Here is a 17,472-nt window from a genome sequence, read left to right on the forward strand (position 1 = left end):
TGAGACTGCTATTAAAATATGTATCGTGGGTAAATTGTTTAGTGTTTTTTGTACTGCTCAGTATAACTGAGTTTTTTTATGCGCCTTATAGCAGTAAACTTTGGTCTTACGAATACATAAGCAAGAATTCAGTGATGTGGAAGGCATGGTATACCATAATCCAGTGCTGTAAAAACCATAGTATACAGAATTACTATTAAATGTATGATTATATCAGTTTCGCCAAAAACCTGGAAGTATTTGATCGAGAAAAAGCGAGAATTTCAGAAATCATGATCGCTGGATTCCCTGAATAGCATGCTGCATCTTATTTCGTTTAGTCGTGTTCATTCCAGTGTAACTTTTATTATTGCTGTAGAAAACAAATATCCTCCGTCGGCTAATTTCTAAGTTCAAGTTTCGTTGTCGTACACTAATTTCTGCAATATCACTTAGGATGAAGATACGGGAGATCGCATTCATGCCCAAGACCGGGAGACAATTAAGAGTCTGATAGTGGATTTAATGCTTCGTTCTCCAGAAGCTATTCAAAGACAACTAAGTGATGCAGTTTCTATCATTGGTCGACATGATTTTCCTGATAAATGGCCGAATTTAATTGCTCAGATGGTGGAGAAATTTGGTACAGGTAAGTGTACAGTCTTCTGCTTTACATAAACATTTGTAAAGTTCGGAATCACATATAACAGCAGAGCTCTGTCGTGAATTTTGAGTATCGCTTGTCTTTAGCTTTCTAGATTTTTAGTTTTTTTGCACGTATTTGGTAAAGTGTTTGTCGTTATTTTACAGTACAAGCAAATTATGATTTTAAATTAAAACCAATATGTATTTGTAAGAGCATGCCTTCAGTCTTGTGCAATTTAGAGTATTCCTACTCTTTTTGAAAGATTACAGTTAATCAGACGGAAATACACTCCTGTGTTCTCTTTTGTCTTGTAACCGACATATTCTCTTAATAATGAAAAAGAGAAATATAAACCATTAGACTGGGAATCGAATCCGAATCGTCAAGCCGCGGACTCTGATTCGATTCTCAGTAAATTCGTCAGTTTTTCATGTACTCCTTGTATATAATTAAATTCATACGAATAGAGAAATTGTAATATAAAATCATATTGTATATGGTTCATTAAAATGTTTAATTTATTGTTACACGAGGCGTATGTAAAAAAAAAAAAGATAATTTCTTACACGAGGTTCACAACACTAATGAAGTTGAGCATGCCCTAATACGAGGATCACTAGAAAAGTTTTGATCTCTGGGTACACAAATGTTTATAAGTATTATAATTTCTTTTTTCGAAGTATTCTCCCCGAAATTCGACACAACGTCCACATTTAAAGTCATACAGAATCTTTCCTCGCAAATCCCTTCTTTCCAATCCATGACTACGATGCAAATGGTGGCAACTCCGCTCACCACGTCGTATGACATGATCGTCGCTAAGTGGCCCCGCATAGCGTAATCGCTAACGCTCTCGCCTTCGGTGCGAGCGGTCCCGGTGGGGCCACTCGGTCAAAAAAGTGTAAAAAGCTTTTTCAGGCCTGTTACCCTGAATGAAGTTTTCCTCATTCATACCAGACACATGCCGGGATGGTACCTAACGTATAGGCCCCAGGCCGCTTCCTTCCTTCCCTTTTCCCGGATAGTGTGCTCGCCGAGGGACGTCATCACTCAAAACGTGAAGGGCTAAATGGCCATAGATGCCGAAAGCCCAGAAAACTAATTCGTAATTCCTAAATTCTAATTGATCGTCGCGAGACTGGGCGAGTTCACTTACAAAGGAGGAGTGCTACTCATGCAACCAAAATTTTATCCCGTTTGACTGTATCTCAACTTTCTTAATCACTTTCGTATTCTGTTCTTGCAACAGAGATAGAATCGTACGTGGGAGTAGCAGTAAAGCGAAATTGCTGTCGTAATACAAAATCCCGCCAAATATGATTTCTTAACGCCAAGGGACAGAATCCAGCTCACATCTATCGATAATTCTGTGTCATTTACGGACCAACAGTAATGACTGAAGGAAACAAGAGGCGATAGTTCAGAGATTCGGGAAGGGCATTCAAATATTCATGACAATAAGGACAGCGGAAGGCCTAATGTTCAGATGGACGATCTGGTAGAACTCTTTCAGTCGCCTGTTCACAGTAACTGAACTCGCCAAAGAGTTCTCAGAAGTGCGATCTAAAACAGTGTATCGAATTGCAATTGAGAAGCTGAGATATCACAAACTCCATGCGAGGTGGACACTAAAAATGCTGACAGACGCTCACAAAGAGTAAGAATGGAAGGTGCTCTTGATTTTCTTGGGGAGGATGGAGATGACTTTTTTCTCACAGTCACGGGGGATGTGAAACGTGAATGTCGTACCCCAGTGGGAAGTCGGAGCAGCGGTAATGCAATGGCAGGACTAATTCTTCTAAAGCGAAGAAATTCAAACAAACACCATCAGTTCAGAAAATCATGTCAAAGGTGTTTTTGTACCAAAAGGGAGTGATTCTTATGGGATTCTTGGAACCAGGACAAATAAATAGAGCAGATGCGTATTACCAAACACAGAGTAATGTGCGACGCGTCATCCCAATCGATAAAGAGAAATGCTACGCTGTAAAATTCTTCTGATCCATGACAACGCCCGGCCACACACAGCTGTTCGTGCTGTTGAGACTATTCAAAGATTTCAGTGGGAATTACTCAGTCATCCCCCTTACAGTCCCGATCTTGCCCCCAGATGGCAAACCGGGAAGAAGTGAAAGAACTGTGCGGGCACCAGAAGCCGTGGAAAATGTTCGTGCTGCAATATTGCGTAGCCCAAAAAGATCTGCTCGTCGTCATTCGCAAACTATGCATATGTCCGATCGCTCATTCAGGAGAATATTGCACGAACATCTCCGTTTTCACCCATATAAGCCGTAGCTTGTTCAGGAAATTAGGCGACGCGATTGGGTTTCACGAGAAACATTCTGCTTAACCATGCGTGATCTCCTTCGCCAAAATCCACAAATGTTGCACACCATCCTGATGTCAGATAAGCTCATTTCGAGTTATGTGGTTCAGTGAATAAACAGAATATGCGTTATTGGAGTGATGTAAACCCACATGAACTGCACATCAAGCCCTTGCACAGTTCTCATGTCACAGTGTGGTGTGGAGTTGCTTTCCTTTGGGATTATTGGCCCTTACTTCTTTGAGAATGACAGCGGTGTGGCTGTAACTGTCTACCAGTGAACGCTCCTAAAGATACTGCAAGACTTTGTTCTTCCCCAATTAGGTATGGTCGATGTGTATGTGGAATAATTATGGTTTCAACAAGACGGAGCGACCTCGCATACAGCCAGAATTTGCATGGATTTCTTGCGACAGACATTTCCAGGTAGAGTAATTTCCCGTTTTGGTGACATTTCCTGGCCGCCTCGCTCACCTGATCTTTCATGTGCAGACTTTTTTCTTTGGGGCTACCTGAAGCAAGAAGTGTTCCGAACACGTTGTGCCACCATTCCTGAGTTAAAGGATCGCATCAGAACTGCCGTCGGCAATGTCCCAGGGAATACGTTACGCCGAGTTATGGAAAGCTTCCAACGCCGCCTAGATGAATGTGTTGAATTACAGTTATTGCCTGAAGGTGTGTTTTTTTAATATCCTACTATGAACGCTGCCGCACCCTGTATAAAACCAGTAAAACTCTTAATATGCAGCGTTTTAAAAAATCAATTTGTGATGTAAAATTATACATTGGGTCCTTCTACCTCAGTTCAACCAGACCCTCCCAGTGACCATCATGGATTTTCATGAAAAGTTGTACACATAAGCTGGCTAGTATTAAGAGATAAGATACCAAGTTTAAAATCATTCATGTAAATAAAACCAAAGTTATAAGAAAATATGCATCACAGTGCGTATGTCCAATATTGCCGAAATGAGCTGTGTTGTCCGCGGCACGTTTTCAGTCTCTCACAACTTTCTCATTATAGATGATATCCAAGTGAATTTTACAGGATTTACAGAACTAAACCCAAAGTTTGTACTAACAGCATCAGAATGAATTTCCAAAAATAGTTATGGCTGACATATTCATTTAAAAGCGGAAAAAAAGGAAATAATAAAATGTTACAAAGTTCAGCATATTTTTATGGAAAGAAGAGAGTAGGTAGGAAGAGTCTCTACCAGTCCTTAGATACACCACCTTGCGGACTTTCAAACAGGGTAATGACAAAACCGTAGATCATTTACTTTTGTTGTAATTTAACAATGAAGATGCGAAAAAAAGCAAAAACAATTAAAAGATACACAAGTTGGCAATACTGTAGCTCGTACACTTCTACGAGCAATACTGTAGCTCGAAACTGGTGACCGATCATCCTTAAAAATTTTTCCTATTCCACCAGGCGAATGCTGATATAGTACCCCTTAATTTCTCTATTTTCTTATTCGTTATGGTTGAGAGTTATTAATGCGTCTAGTCATTAAATTGACCTCTTAGGCTGTTGTTGAAAGTTTGTTTGGTAAGTATTCGGAAATATTCTCGAAATGGGTAAATCAGTTTGATCTGGGCAAGAGCCTGCTGCATAGTTTCAAAAAAATGTTTCCCATATCCAAGCTACCGATGTTTGTGTCTGATTATGGAAGACACTGAAAGCTAGATATCGCAACTATTACCAACCCATTCTATTATATTTAGGTGTTCTTCTAGTGAAACTCTTGAGATTACATTATCAACAAAGTTGAAGAACAGCAGCTCATTCTAGCAAACTGTGCTGTGCCTTTTTCTATCAAGCGAGGCAAAAGTGCATAGTTTTGTCAGTTGCTTCTACAGAGCTAGCAGTACTTGATCCAATTTATTTTGCATTCATTCATGTCCAGTTAAATCTAAACAAACTAAAAGCAATAGAGCAGGCAGAGGAGGAAAACATCCGCTAAACTAAGAAAAGTGAGTTACCTTACGCCTTCCGCATTTCTTCCTTTTATTGTATATTTTCTTCCTCCCTGGGAACATCATCAGCAACAGTTTTTTACTGTGTCGCCGGATCCTTACCTTTACTTCACTTATTGCAATTTTATTTTCTCTATTTAAAAAAATATACATTAATTTAATTTCGTCGACATAATTTCGGTTTTTAATTACTCCTAGTTATTGCCACTGTATTTAACAGCCACTCTCACCTTCGGTGCGAGCGATCCAGGGTTCGATTCGAGCTGGAGGCACCCGGTCGAAAAGTGTAAAAAGCTTTTTCAGACCAACCATCTGAATGAGGTTTTCCTCGTTCACACCAGGCAAATGCCGGGTGGTACCTAACATATAGGTCCAGGCCTCTTCCTTCCTTCCCTTTTCCCGGATAGTGTGCTCGCCGAGGGACGTTATCCTTCATACGTGACAGACTAACATGACCATCAATACCGAAAGCCCAGGAATTTGATGGTTGTTTTTAATTTTGTTGCTCTAATGTGTGTGCCACTAAGGTTTCTTTCTGTGACAGTTGCAAACATATTTCTCCACTGACAGGCGTAACACTCCGTAAAAGTTATCGTGAATTTTGGGACTTACATGATTGAACACTTAACTTTGAATTCACTTGTATCAAAAGATCGAATATATTTGAATCAAAAAATTTCTTGTACGCCTTATATCTGGAGAACTACATACAGTGTAGCCAAACCCAATCTATCACTTAGCTCAGTATGATGTGCTTATTCCGTAGAAATACGAAAACTTGATTTAGGGCAGATCTCAATCTTTTGATGCATTTTTTTTTAAAATCTTTCCTAAAATTCTTGGCCATTATCGAAATTGTGTCGATCCACTTTTTTTGGATCATTCCTAAACTTCTTGTATGAATATATAGCTTATAGCCACTCAATTAATTTAATGAGAAGAAGCCAAGATTTAAGAAATATCTAGTAGGTATATTATTGTTAGTACAATGACACTATTTTATTTCAGGGGATTTTCACATAATAAATGGAGTACTACACACGGCACATTCTTTATTCAAACGCTATCGCTTCGAATTCAAGTCACAAGAGCTATGGTTGGAGATAAAGTTCGTACTGGAGAATTTTGCTAAACCACTAACGGATCTGTTTGTGGTAGGTGCCTTTTTTATGTTGTTAATAATTATGAATAGAACAATACATCATTGCTCTGATAATTAAGGAATTCAATAATAACATTAAGGATACGAGTGTAGATAATTCTGTTAAGAGTATTTTTATGTATTTCAGAGAGGACGGTATGTTGCAAAACAAACAGTACTGAAAATCGCGAACGGATGACGCGCAGATGCAATGTGGTATAAGCTGTGAGCGCCACATGTGTTCTTAGTTGTGTGTAGATTAAGCTACTGAGCAGTTGGCGCGCAGATAATGTTAAAACAGAGGAGATTATCTTTATTGTGGAGCACTATTTCCGCCCATACGGTGTAGGGTAGCATCTCACTTCAGAAGATGAGCACGCACTCCTACTGTATTGCTCTGGAGCTATGGCATATGAAGATGTAGATTTCATCACCAATATATGGTTCAGTTATGAAAGTCGTGTATACTTTGATCGCTACATCAATCGACAGTTGATTATTGACCCATGATTTGCGCGGTTTTGCTGCATTAAGAAGCTGTCGTTACAACAATGGACGCATCAAGACAGATCTACTGCCCACACTACAAGTGAATCACTTCCTTCTGCACACGAGAGTTTGGACATCGCTTGATTTTCCGTGGAACAGATTTTCCATATTTCTCTCACTCCCCTGACTTCACGGCTCCAGATGCCTACGTATAGAGTACGCTGAAGGAAGCAATTTTCCGAATAGATAACCCCTACCACTATACTGGAGTTAAGAGAGAAAATTTGGTCATTTGTTTTGTCGTTCCAGCAACCGTGTTCACTAACATGTTCATCAATCTACAGAACCGCTATTAAGAAAGGACGTATGGTCAACATTTTGAACACGTGATATACAGGCGCGATTCCTCTTTAAATTTCCAATGTGTTGAGTAACATTTAGTTGACATCCATTTGGCAATATTTATGTTTCATTATGCTGTACAACAAATAGATAAATAAATGTCAACGATGTGATTTTAGTACTGTTTGTTTTGCCGCATACTATACTAACACGACGTAATTTGCACAAATCTTCGTAAAATACAATTGGTAGTTTGAAGTGGATTCAAATTATATATTATAGGAAGGTGTATTGAATCCTTGTTAACAAGAATAGGCATATACCAGCGGAAGCTCTTGTTCGGATTCGGTTCGGTTAATCAGTAGGTTCCGTCTTATATAGCCTTGCTGGCTGAAAGGGATTTTTAAACTCAAAATCAACATCAATAATAGGCATATAGTACTCGACAGGGCGACTACTCTCTTTCAATGTAGTTGCTAGTGTTGGTCTTATTCATCTGTTGGCCATATGTAATTTTTGGATTTTACAATGATAGGACTGTTTCAAACGAAAGTGAAAGAGAGAAAAGCATTAGAGTAAGGAAAAAATTGAAGCTACAGTAAGTACTTCTGTATCTGGATGGAGCTTGGTAACTTACATCCACCTACGAGTGGGACACGAACAGAGAATTGACGTACCAGGAATAAAACTTCCACTTCACCCAATCATTAATTAATATAGCATACTAATGTAATAATTATGTTCCTGCATACGTTTAATGTTTTTAATCATATTTTATGTAGAACATTGTGTGATGCAAATTATATTATACCCACAATAATTTTAGGGAGTTGCCTTCGGTGCGAGCGGTCCAGGGTTTGAAAAAACCCAACCCACCTGGGCCCATATGGGTTTTTTCGGGTTTATTTTTATTTTTTCAAAATATTTCAATGTCTTTGGGGTAAAAGTGTTAAAATGTAATTTATATTTCAAGATTGTCATTGTCGCAACTTTCAACAATTTTCTATTAACTAATGTTTTGAAAAAATGGCCATTTCAAAATTTTACATTGGATCGCCAAGAAATTCTATACAGCAAATGTAGAATGTCTCTTGCTTCTACCCCCAAATTTCAACTTAAAAGTCCGAAAATTGCACCCTGTAGTGTGGGTACCCGCTTGTTGAAAAATGGCCGCCATCTTGAAATTTTACGTTGGTATCCCGCCAAAATCTATACAAAGGATTTTGCGATCAATTACGGGAATTTCCTGAGCACTTCTTTCACGACTGGTTTTCTCCGAAAATGCAGCTTGCTTTACTATACATTGAAACTTGTACTAGTACTGGAGTTTAAATTTAGCACTTGAAATAGTTTGAAATAGTAGCGTTACACAGTCTTCGAAACTCCGAGCAAGCTTCTTAAATTTGACAAGAATTTATCCGCTATTGCTGGTGTTGATTCTACAGAATACTTATTTGAAGAGTAGGAACTAATGACTGAACTAAACTACTGTTGTTGGAAAACCAAATTTTACTGAAGAATACTTGCGTTACCATCAAATGTATGAATAATACTAATACCTTTACTAATGTATTTACATATTTACTGGTGATAAAAGACACCTATGGCCTTAAACTCGTCAAACGTATGAGGGATAATGTCCCCCGGCGTCGCCAAGTTGGCTAACACACTAATCACGGAAAGTATTTTCTAATATATAAAATTGTATATTTTACAGGGGGGCGCGGTGGCTCAGTGGTAGAGCGTTCACCTCCTGTGTTTGGGGTTTCTGGTTCGATCCCAGCTCGCGCCGTGTGAACTTTGTGGTGGACAAACACCGTGCTCGTGGGTTTTCTCGGGGTTTTCCCGTTTCCTCCCACTTTCTTCATTCCACCATTTGATTCATTTCTCATTATCACCGTCTCCTTTAGCCTAACCGGCATAACCGTGGGCCGTAAAACTTAAAGATTTCATTTCATTTTTTGTATATTTTACTTTAAATAGGCTATGAACACAATCCATACCAGTGTTGCCAGATTGGGCTACAAGTAGCGAATTGGGCGACCAAAATTTCAAATTGGGCGATACGCTACTTTTAATTATCTGCAGGCTATAACTCGTAAGAACACGCTACTTCTTATTTTCATGTATGAAGTCACAAATTATTACTTTTACATATAACAATAAAAGATTTGTTTGCTCAATATTCTATATTGACAACGAACAATAGTTTTAACAAAACTAACATGCTCGATACTGGTTTAATTCTTATTTTAGTACTTTATAACTTCCGGATTTGACAACAGTAGACTTCTATTGAGTTTGTGCTGTTGTAGTATCACTGACCCTACTGCTATCTCCGTTAACACCTAGACCTTGTAGTTGTACGGAACTGTGAAAACGAAAACATTCCAAATTTAATTGTGTTATTGTATTATTCATAATAACATAATGAGTATATGATGTTACAATAAAATCTTCCAAAATTTAAGACTCGCAGGTAAAGAAGTTCTCGCAGATAAATGAATTAAAGAAGTGAGGAATTTCAGTGAAAAAGCATAAACGTTGTAAAATGTTTTTAAGATCCTACAAAACTGATTTAACTAAAAATGTCTCCTTGGAAATCAAAAAGGTCACCCATTATATACTATCACCGTCTACGCAGTTCATTCCGCATTGCAGTTCTACTGCTTTTGATGTAGTATGAAATTCGCCTTAACACTCTCGCCAATAGTCCGAAACTGCGTTGCCACCTGACGGTTGCCAACCCAGACATCTGACGTATTTGCAAATACAGGTGTTTCTATTAAATCGGTATGGATATATATATATATATATATATATGATAGAAAAGTGTATAGCTGCAAAACAATTCATTTTTATGTTTGGGCTACAAATAGTTCAAATCATCTACTTTTATAACACAACCTCGTTACTTTTATATCTCCGGATCTGGCAACACTGCTCTATATATTAATTTGTTCTATAATTATCTCAAGCTAAGGTAAGCTTTTTTATTCATTCAGTGCATTCAGAACTTTATATAGGTCTAACGTTACTTTATAACTTATCTAGGAATACTTTAACATGAAAGCATCTAATTCGTCCGAGGAAACTCCAAAATCTGATAAAAAATAACTTGAATTGTGATCACTTTAGTTGTATCAATAAAATACGAACAAGAAACTCAAAAACCCAGGTGGGTTTTAAACTGAGTTTTTTCAGGTGGGTCCAACCCGAAAAAACCCGGTTTTTTTCGGGCTGGGCCCACTTAGGCAAATCCTGGAGTGGTCCCGATGGGGGCACTCATTTGAATAGGTGTAACAAGCTTTTTCAGGCCAGCTATCCTGAATGAGGTTTTCCTGGGTTTTCCTCATTGACACCAGGCTAATGCCGGGATGGTACCTAACATACAGATCCCAGTCCGGTTTCTTCCTTTCCTTTCCTCGGATAGTGTGCTCGCTGAAGAATGTCATCCCTCATACGTGACGAGGTAAATCACCATAGACACCGAAAGCCCAGAAATCTAAATCCTAAATCGCTAATTTTAGGGAGGTATGAAATCTTGTCACCGTATGTCAATGATAGATAAATAAAAAAAATAAAAAGTAACTGATTCTGTAAAAATTGAGAGTTGAAAATGAACAGGCATGTGTTTCAGTTATTTTCATCGTAACTTCATTAAATTTTAAGTAATCAATAGTAAAACGCATTAGAAAAAAGAGGTTATCTGCGTGGCTCTTCTCTAAGTAACGCAATATAGTAATAAATGTATGAACGAGTGTTGTACTTTCCAGTGATTAACGATTTTTGTCTTGTTTGCTTAGCTATATTGGTGTGAGAAGAAGTGAAAGAAGTATTGGAGATATGAAGAAATATTTAATCCAATAAAACTCTTCCAGCATTAAATAGTATTTTGTATAAGACAAAGGTCAGACCATTTCTCTGAATGTGGTTCGTTGTGACAGATGGACCCTCGTGGTTTCTCGCACATACGAATTAGAAATGTAGTGTAATTTCAGTTACACTTGGGTGTATCAGTGTCATGTGTAAAACGGTGAGACATGCAGTTTGAAAAGATATCAAAGGTTTGGTATAATTAAGGTGCCCCAGTAACCCAGTTACCAAACTTTTGTTTAAATTTTCAAGTTTTTATTCACTACATCTTAGTAGGGGTCCTATTATCCATCTCTCTTCGGCCTCCGCCAGCCCCAGTCATGGTTAGAGCAGGAGATGTCCTTCGGAACATTTCCGTTGCACAAGGATATGGCATTTCAGTCTTCGTAACCTTCAACATTAAGATAGATAAAAATGCCAACTGATGTTTATTTCTTTACATATTGATTACTTTTCCAAAATAAAAATTTTGTAGTGTAAACAAACACGGTCGGAGCTACTATCGTATTTTATTCGGGCGCAATATGTAGACTAATACAAAACATTCTGCAATTGGTTACAAGTTGATCAATAGTTGGTTGAGCTGTAGTGAATCAGTGTTTACGTTATTCAGTTTCATTGATTATGAATAAAGTAAGGAAACTGTAATTGACAAAGAAAATGGATTTGGTTGGTCGAAGTTTAACGTCCCGTTTGAATACTAAGACTGGTATGAACTGGAATCCAAATCCAAATTGAAGCACGTGCCTCACTCAGTTTCCCCACCTGGGCCGCGGTGGCTTAGTGGTAGATCGTTCATATCTGGTGCATGGGGTCCTTGGATCGATCCCAGCTCGCGCCAAGTGAACTTTGTGATGGGCAAACACCGTATGCGTGGATTTTCTCGGGGTTCTCCCGTTTCCTCCCACTTTCTTCATTCCACCATTTCCTCCTTTTCTAATCATCACTGTCTCTTTTAGCCTAGCCGGCATAACCGTAGGACGTAAAACAGATTTTATTTTCAGTTTCATCACCACCACCACCTAGGATAATATAGTGATAGGCAATATATATATATAATTTAAAATAAGTTACTTCAGTAAATTAGAAACGGATTTTTTACCATAAGGTGTCTATCCCATTTCTGTGTATAGTACATATGAGCCATTCCAGGTCAAATCAACACAATTTGAGAACAAAATTTAGCTTACCATCTCAGATTGTCATGAAATTTTGCACAGGGTTACTATTCATATAGACTAAGAACAATACCAAATTTCAACTTTATATATCGACCGGTATTGAAGATAGGGCTATTTAAAGTTTGGAAAATGCCCAAAATAGCATGGTCAATGTATTTTGAAATTGGAATTGCAGTTCTCCTAATTGAGCTAGCGAGCTGGTTAAGGTGTCATTTTACAGCATTTTTCATGCCCTTTCTTGTGATATATATAGGCTAATCCAAATTTTTATTTTCAAAATCAAAATTTTACTTCAAAATTTTTCAAAAAAGGACTTATTATAAAATTTTGAAATTAATTCCATGAATAGATAGTGTTGTTGTAAAGCACCTGGCAAAATATGAATTTGGGATGATAATGGGTTCATTGTTAAAAAAAAAAATTGAAACTAACACTAGTTTTCATTAATACCTTGTACCTTGTTAAAAAAATACACGAATTTATTTTTTTTTAAACTTAAATCTGAACACTAACATGAAGAGTACAGTAATGGGTCTAAAACATATCATACCGACTTGTAATCTGCTGGATATACTTATTACCTCATACTTTAAAGACTAACTTAAAGCAAGTTAAAGTACTGATACTTTTAAACTTTAAAATAATATTAATACAAGTTTCACAATTAAAAATGTTACTGTAAATAGACGTGGTTTGTTAAAAGTATACAGATAGCACTGGTACAACAGCAGGGCTTGGCTGGTTTAAACCAGGTGTTTTTTTTATATTAAAAAAAAAACAATTGGTGTAAAAAAATGCAAAAATGTCACAAATCGTAATCACAAATGTCACGTGACTTTCATAGTAACGTTTTCACACATGTCGAATCATCTGTGTTAGTTGAATCTAATTCTTGCCTTGTAATTAAGGAGCCCGATGAACCCACAAAATTTCTCCCAGGTGGAAACCGAGTACTGGTTCAGATGCCGCTTCAAGTAATATGTCCAATCCTTCATAACCTCGCTGTTACATAAGGATGTTAAGCGTAAATATACCAAACAAATTGAAGCAACTTTAGCGGGTAGGTATGAGTTCATTGCCAAGCAAAAGGGAGCCTTCCTTAACTACACAAAAGAAAATCTCAAACAATCAGAATTTGCTGTCATCTGTGATTTTTGTGAAGTACAGCGCTACAAGATAAAGCATAGAGCTACCACTGGACAAGCTAACAGGTCACGATCCATCCTTTTATATTTCAAACAGAAAAACAAAGTTGAAGTGTTAAACATGTAGTTGTTTTCGATTACCTGGAGCACAATACAGTTGCTGTTTACACCTTTCAAAATAATAATAATAATAATAATAATAATAATAATAATAATAATAATAATAATAATAATTTCTGACATCCAAATTTCAAAACTTCCAAACAAGGTTTTTTATTTTTTCGACAGGTCTACCGCGCAATACAAAAATAAGAAAATTCTTTTGAACTTCTGCTTTCATGAGGCAGCTTTTAAAGTGAAACTAGGGTGGTACTTCTCGGCTATAGCACATGGCAAAGAGCCTTACGATGGAATAGGCGGTTCAGTAAAGAGACTGGCAGCTTGTGCTAGTTTGCAAGGACCCTATAACAATCAAATTCAAACCCCAAGACAACCTTTTGAGTGGGCAACGAAAGTAAATTCTGCCTACTCAACCCAAGAGAAATATACTGAAACTGAAATGTTCCTGGAAAGTCGTTTCGATCAAGCATTGACTATCAAAGGAACCCAGCAATATGATGCATTCATTCCCAAAACTACATCAACATTATTGGTGAAACACTTTTCAGATGGTCTGCAGGGTTGGGAAAAGGAAGGTCACAATCTCCAAATAAACTTCAAATAGAAGAAATATCAGGCTATGCCACCGCTGTCTATGAAGGAAATTGGTGGTTTGGGTATGTTTTACAGAAAAATGAAGAACTTGATGAAGTAAAAATAACTTTTCTTCATCCACCTGGGTCATCTCCATCATTCTCATATCCAAGAAACGCTGATGATGTGTGGATATCTGTAGTGGACGTCAGGACCGGATTAATGGGGGCTTATGGGGACTATAGCCCCGGGCCTCCAGCTGAACAAGGACCTCCACTCTGATCAAAATCTCAACTAACTATCTAAAAAGAATCATAAAGATACAATCATCATCATAAAATAAAATATGACCAAAAATATGAAACATATCCCCTTAACTTTCTTCCTGTATCTACTTTCACAGAAATGTATTAGGTGAAGTCAGCAGGGGTCACATATATATTTTGTTTTAGCCCCGGACCTCTAGATGGGTTAATCCACCCCTGGTGAACGTTCTAACAAAGGTGAATCCTGTAACTCCCGATGGAAGAAGTTATGTTCTTCTTGAAAGTGATGTATGCCGAACAAATGTGGCTTTTTCAAATTTCAAGTGATAAACACATCCTATTACTTATTGAAAAGTTTTACTATGAAATCATCTGTACTCTTTCTTCAGATTAATGTTCATTTTTATTTTCACAGAAGTATTCTTGTGTTATTCCCCTACGTACAGAGTATTCTTGAAAAATAAGTATTAGTTTTGAATTTTTTTTAACAATGAACCCATTATCATCCCAAATTCATATTTTGCCAGGTGCTTTACAGCAATACTATCTATTCATTGAATTTTAATTTCAAAATTTTAAAATATGTACTTTTTGAAAAATTTTGAAGTAAAATTTTGATTTTGATTTTGAAAATAAAAATTTGGATTAGCCTATATGATGTTGTATATCACAAGAAAGGGCATGAAAAATGCTGTAAAATGATCTCAACCAGCTTGCTAGCTCAATTAAAAGAGCTGCAATTCCAATTTCAAAATACATGGAACATGCTTTTTTGGGCGTTTTTTTTTTCAAAATTTGCATAGCTCTATCTTTAATACCGGTCGATATATAAAGTTGAAATTTGGTATTTTTCTTAGTCTATCTAGAGGTCATCTATGTACCAAATTTCATTAAAATCTGAGATGGTGAGGTTAAATCACTGTGTTGAATTGATATGGAATGACCCATATATTAAATTTAGAACTTGAATTGATAATTTTGAGATTTTTGTCTTCTCGTATCGAGAATAGCAATGAGTTAAATTTCTTCTCTGTTTCCTTTCAGGCCACCATGGGATTAGCAGAACAACATAGGAATAATATAGATGCATTAAAAATTATTTACAGCTCTCTAGTAATTATTTGTAAAGTGTTTTATTCGTTGAATTATCAGGTATGTAACATGTTTTCTTGTAACATTGTACATTGTGTATTTTTAAAAAATGTCCAGGTTCAGTCTAACAACAGAAAGGGATTCTGGAGTACTTATAGATTTTCCACTACCATGAGTAGAAAACAAGTAAAATATTTTTAAGAATGAATTATGAAAAATTCATTATTGTTAATTTGATTAAACTATTATAATTACGTGATCTAGTAATTTTAAAATTGATTTATTACACAGTGCATTCAGTAAGTTCCGGGACTACTTCGAAATAACATACTTGACGATAGCAGAAAACTTTATGTCGTTATTTTTCTACATACATGTCTTCCCAATCGCATACTCGTGGGACCGGTTGTAGAGGCTCTAGGACACCCTAGCAAAGTCGTCCATTGGAATGCTCTTGAGCACTACCGTTTTATTCTCGATGCTACATCCTCAAAACACTTCCTCTCTAGGGATGATTTGAGCTCAATACCGTACTGTCCAATCCAGAAAAAGAATCAAACATAAAAAATGACAAGAACCTAAGTAAAGAATTGCGGTGCCTTCCATTTCAACTCAGGCAGAAAAAAAAATGTACCATCACCATCTCAGATATTTGATACCTCCCAACATGGAGTTATCATGTTAGGGAATTTTCGTACACCCTGTATAACGTCGTATAACAATGTCAGATAAGATGTGGAAATAGTAGTAATGCGATATTGAGATTTATTTCTCTTGGTAATGTTAGATGATAGGATTAGGTTAGGAAGTGTTTAGAATAGGTTAGGATTTATTTTGCATTTATTACATATATTTTGTTCATTTCTGCCTTGATTTCTTATATTTCTTAAAGATTTAACATATTTCTCTTCATTTTCATCAGTAGAACGCCTTTCCTATCTCAAAGTATCCTGAAAGCTCTCCCAAAAATTTCTTCAAATTTTAATTTAAAAATACCATTCATAAAAATTCTTCAATTTTTCAGCCATCTTGATAGAAATTCGTCAAAATTACTTAATTTTTAGTTCATCTTCAATCTTGTCTCATATTACGTCAGTAGCACAGATTTACGAAATTATCAATAATTGGTCGCTTTTCTTTGAAGTATCTTGTAATTTGCTCATTAGCCGATCTTCGTATTATTACGTCACATTGTTATTGTCTTGAATGGCGTCAGTTTTCAGGAGAGGAGTAGCTAGATACTGCCCGTCGATTCTTAAAAAAATAACATGGTTAAAAACGTTGCTGCAGAATAGAGTTATGCAAAATTAGTTTTTAAAAGTTATTCAGCTGCAAATTTTGCAATTTTACCAGTTTAATCGGCCGGAACGGAACGAATAGTGTGAATATTTGGTGAGGCAGCTTCTTGTTGATTTCGCCAACATGGCGAATGTTGACCTGATCTGAAATTGTTGAAGTTTAAAATTTTAAGTGTTTTGAAAGAACAGTGAAGGTTTATCTTTAGGTAAATCTGTTCAATATCAAATACTCTTCATTTTGAGTGGCGTGAAACGTTTCCTGAATGACTGAAATGTAAAATTGAAAAAAAAAAGTTCAGATGAAAGTGTCAGGTTTGCGAGTAAAACGTCGTGTGCTGATTCATTAAGGGGCAATAGTTCAGATCTCAAGTGGTGTAATTACCCTCCGCTACTGGATAACTGTAAGTAATGTTTTGGTTCTAATCTTAAGTGAAACTAAGTGTCAAGAGCTCGAAACCTGCATTGGAGATTTTATTTTTTTTAACCTTCAAAATTGATGGAGTTAGACAGTGTCATTGTGGTGTGTTTCGTAATATAAGTGCAAGCATGCATTCGTAATCCCTTCCATTCTCAAAGGATCTACCTAATTACTCAGACAATATGTGATGGCTTAAATTTATTTAGAAAAGGGGGAGGGAGGAATAGAATAAATTACTGATATAATGTAAGGATATACTCTTTTGGCGTAATTTCGTTTAGATTGACCATCCTATATCAACAAAATTCAAAGTAAGCCTAATCCCAGTTATGCAGTCGTATTCGTTTTTCTTATTTTATTATTTCAATTGTTTGGCCATGTATTGTTTCGACCCCCGAATGTAAACACATTGGATAGGGGATAGGAATGACGTTTTCTGGCATCGAATTTATATAATATACATTGACTTTTTTTTTTAACCTACTAAAGTATTCGTATGAAAAGTTTGAAAGATCATCCCAATGCTGTACTTTGGCTGAAAGAAGCTGATAAATTGTTTTTATTAAGATTTCGATAGGGGCAACTGATTTTCCATAT

At 36.6% G+C, this 17,472-nt stretch overlaps 1 protein-coding gene across 1 annotated transcript in view; it reads left to right on the top strand.

Moving 5' to 3' along the window:
* The window catches only part of Cse1 (chromosome segregation 1), a 106,692-nt gene that overhangs the window by 16,425 nt on the left and 72,795 nt on the right, over positions 1 to 17,472 (top strand). Inside the window, exons 4-6 of the mRNA XM_081738190.1 lie at positions 436 to 628; positions 5,943 to 6,088; positions 15,112 to 15,219. Coding sequence (XP_081594316.1) covers positions 436 to 628; positions 5,943 to 6,088; positions 15,112 to 15,219 — 447 coding nt within the window. The remainder of the gene's footprint in view (positions 1 to 435; positions 629 to 5,942; positions 6,089 to 15,111; positions 15,220 to 17,472) is intronic.

The sequence above is a fragment of the Thermobia domestica genome, chromosome 2 (assembly GCF_964235325.1).
Source record: "Thermobia domestica chromosome 2, izTheDome1.hap1.1, whole genome shotgun sequence".
In the NCBI taxonomy this organism is placed as follows: Eukaryota; Metazoa; Arthropoda; class Insecta; order Zygentoma; family Lepismatidae; genus Thermobia; species Thermobia domestica.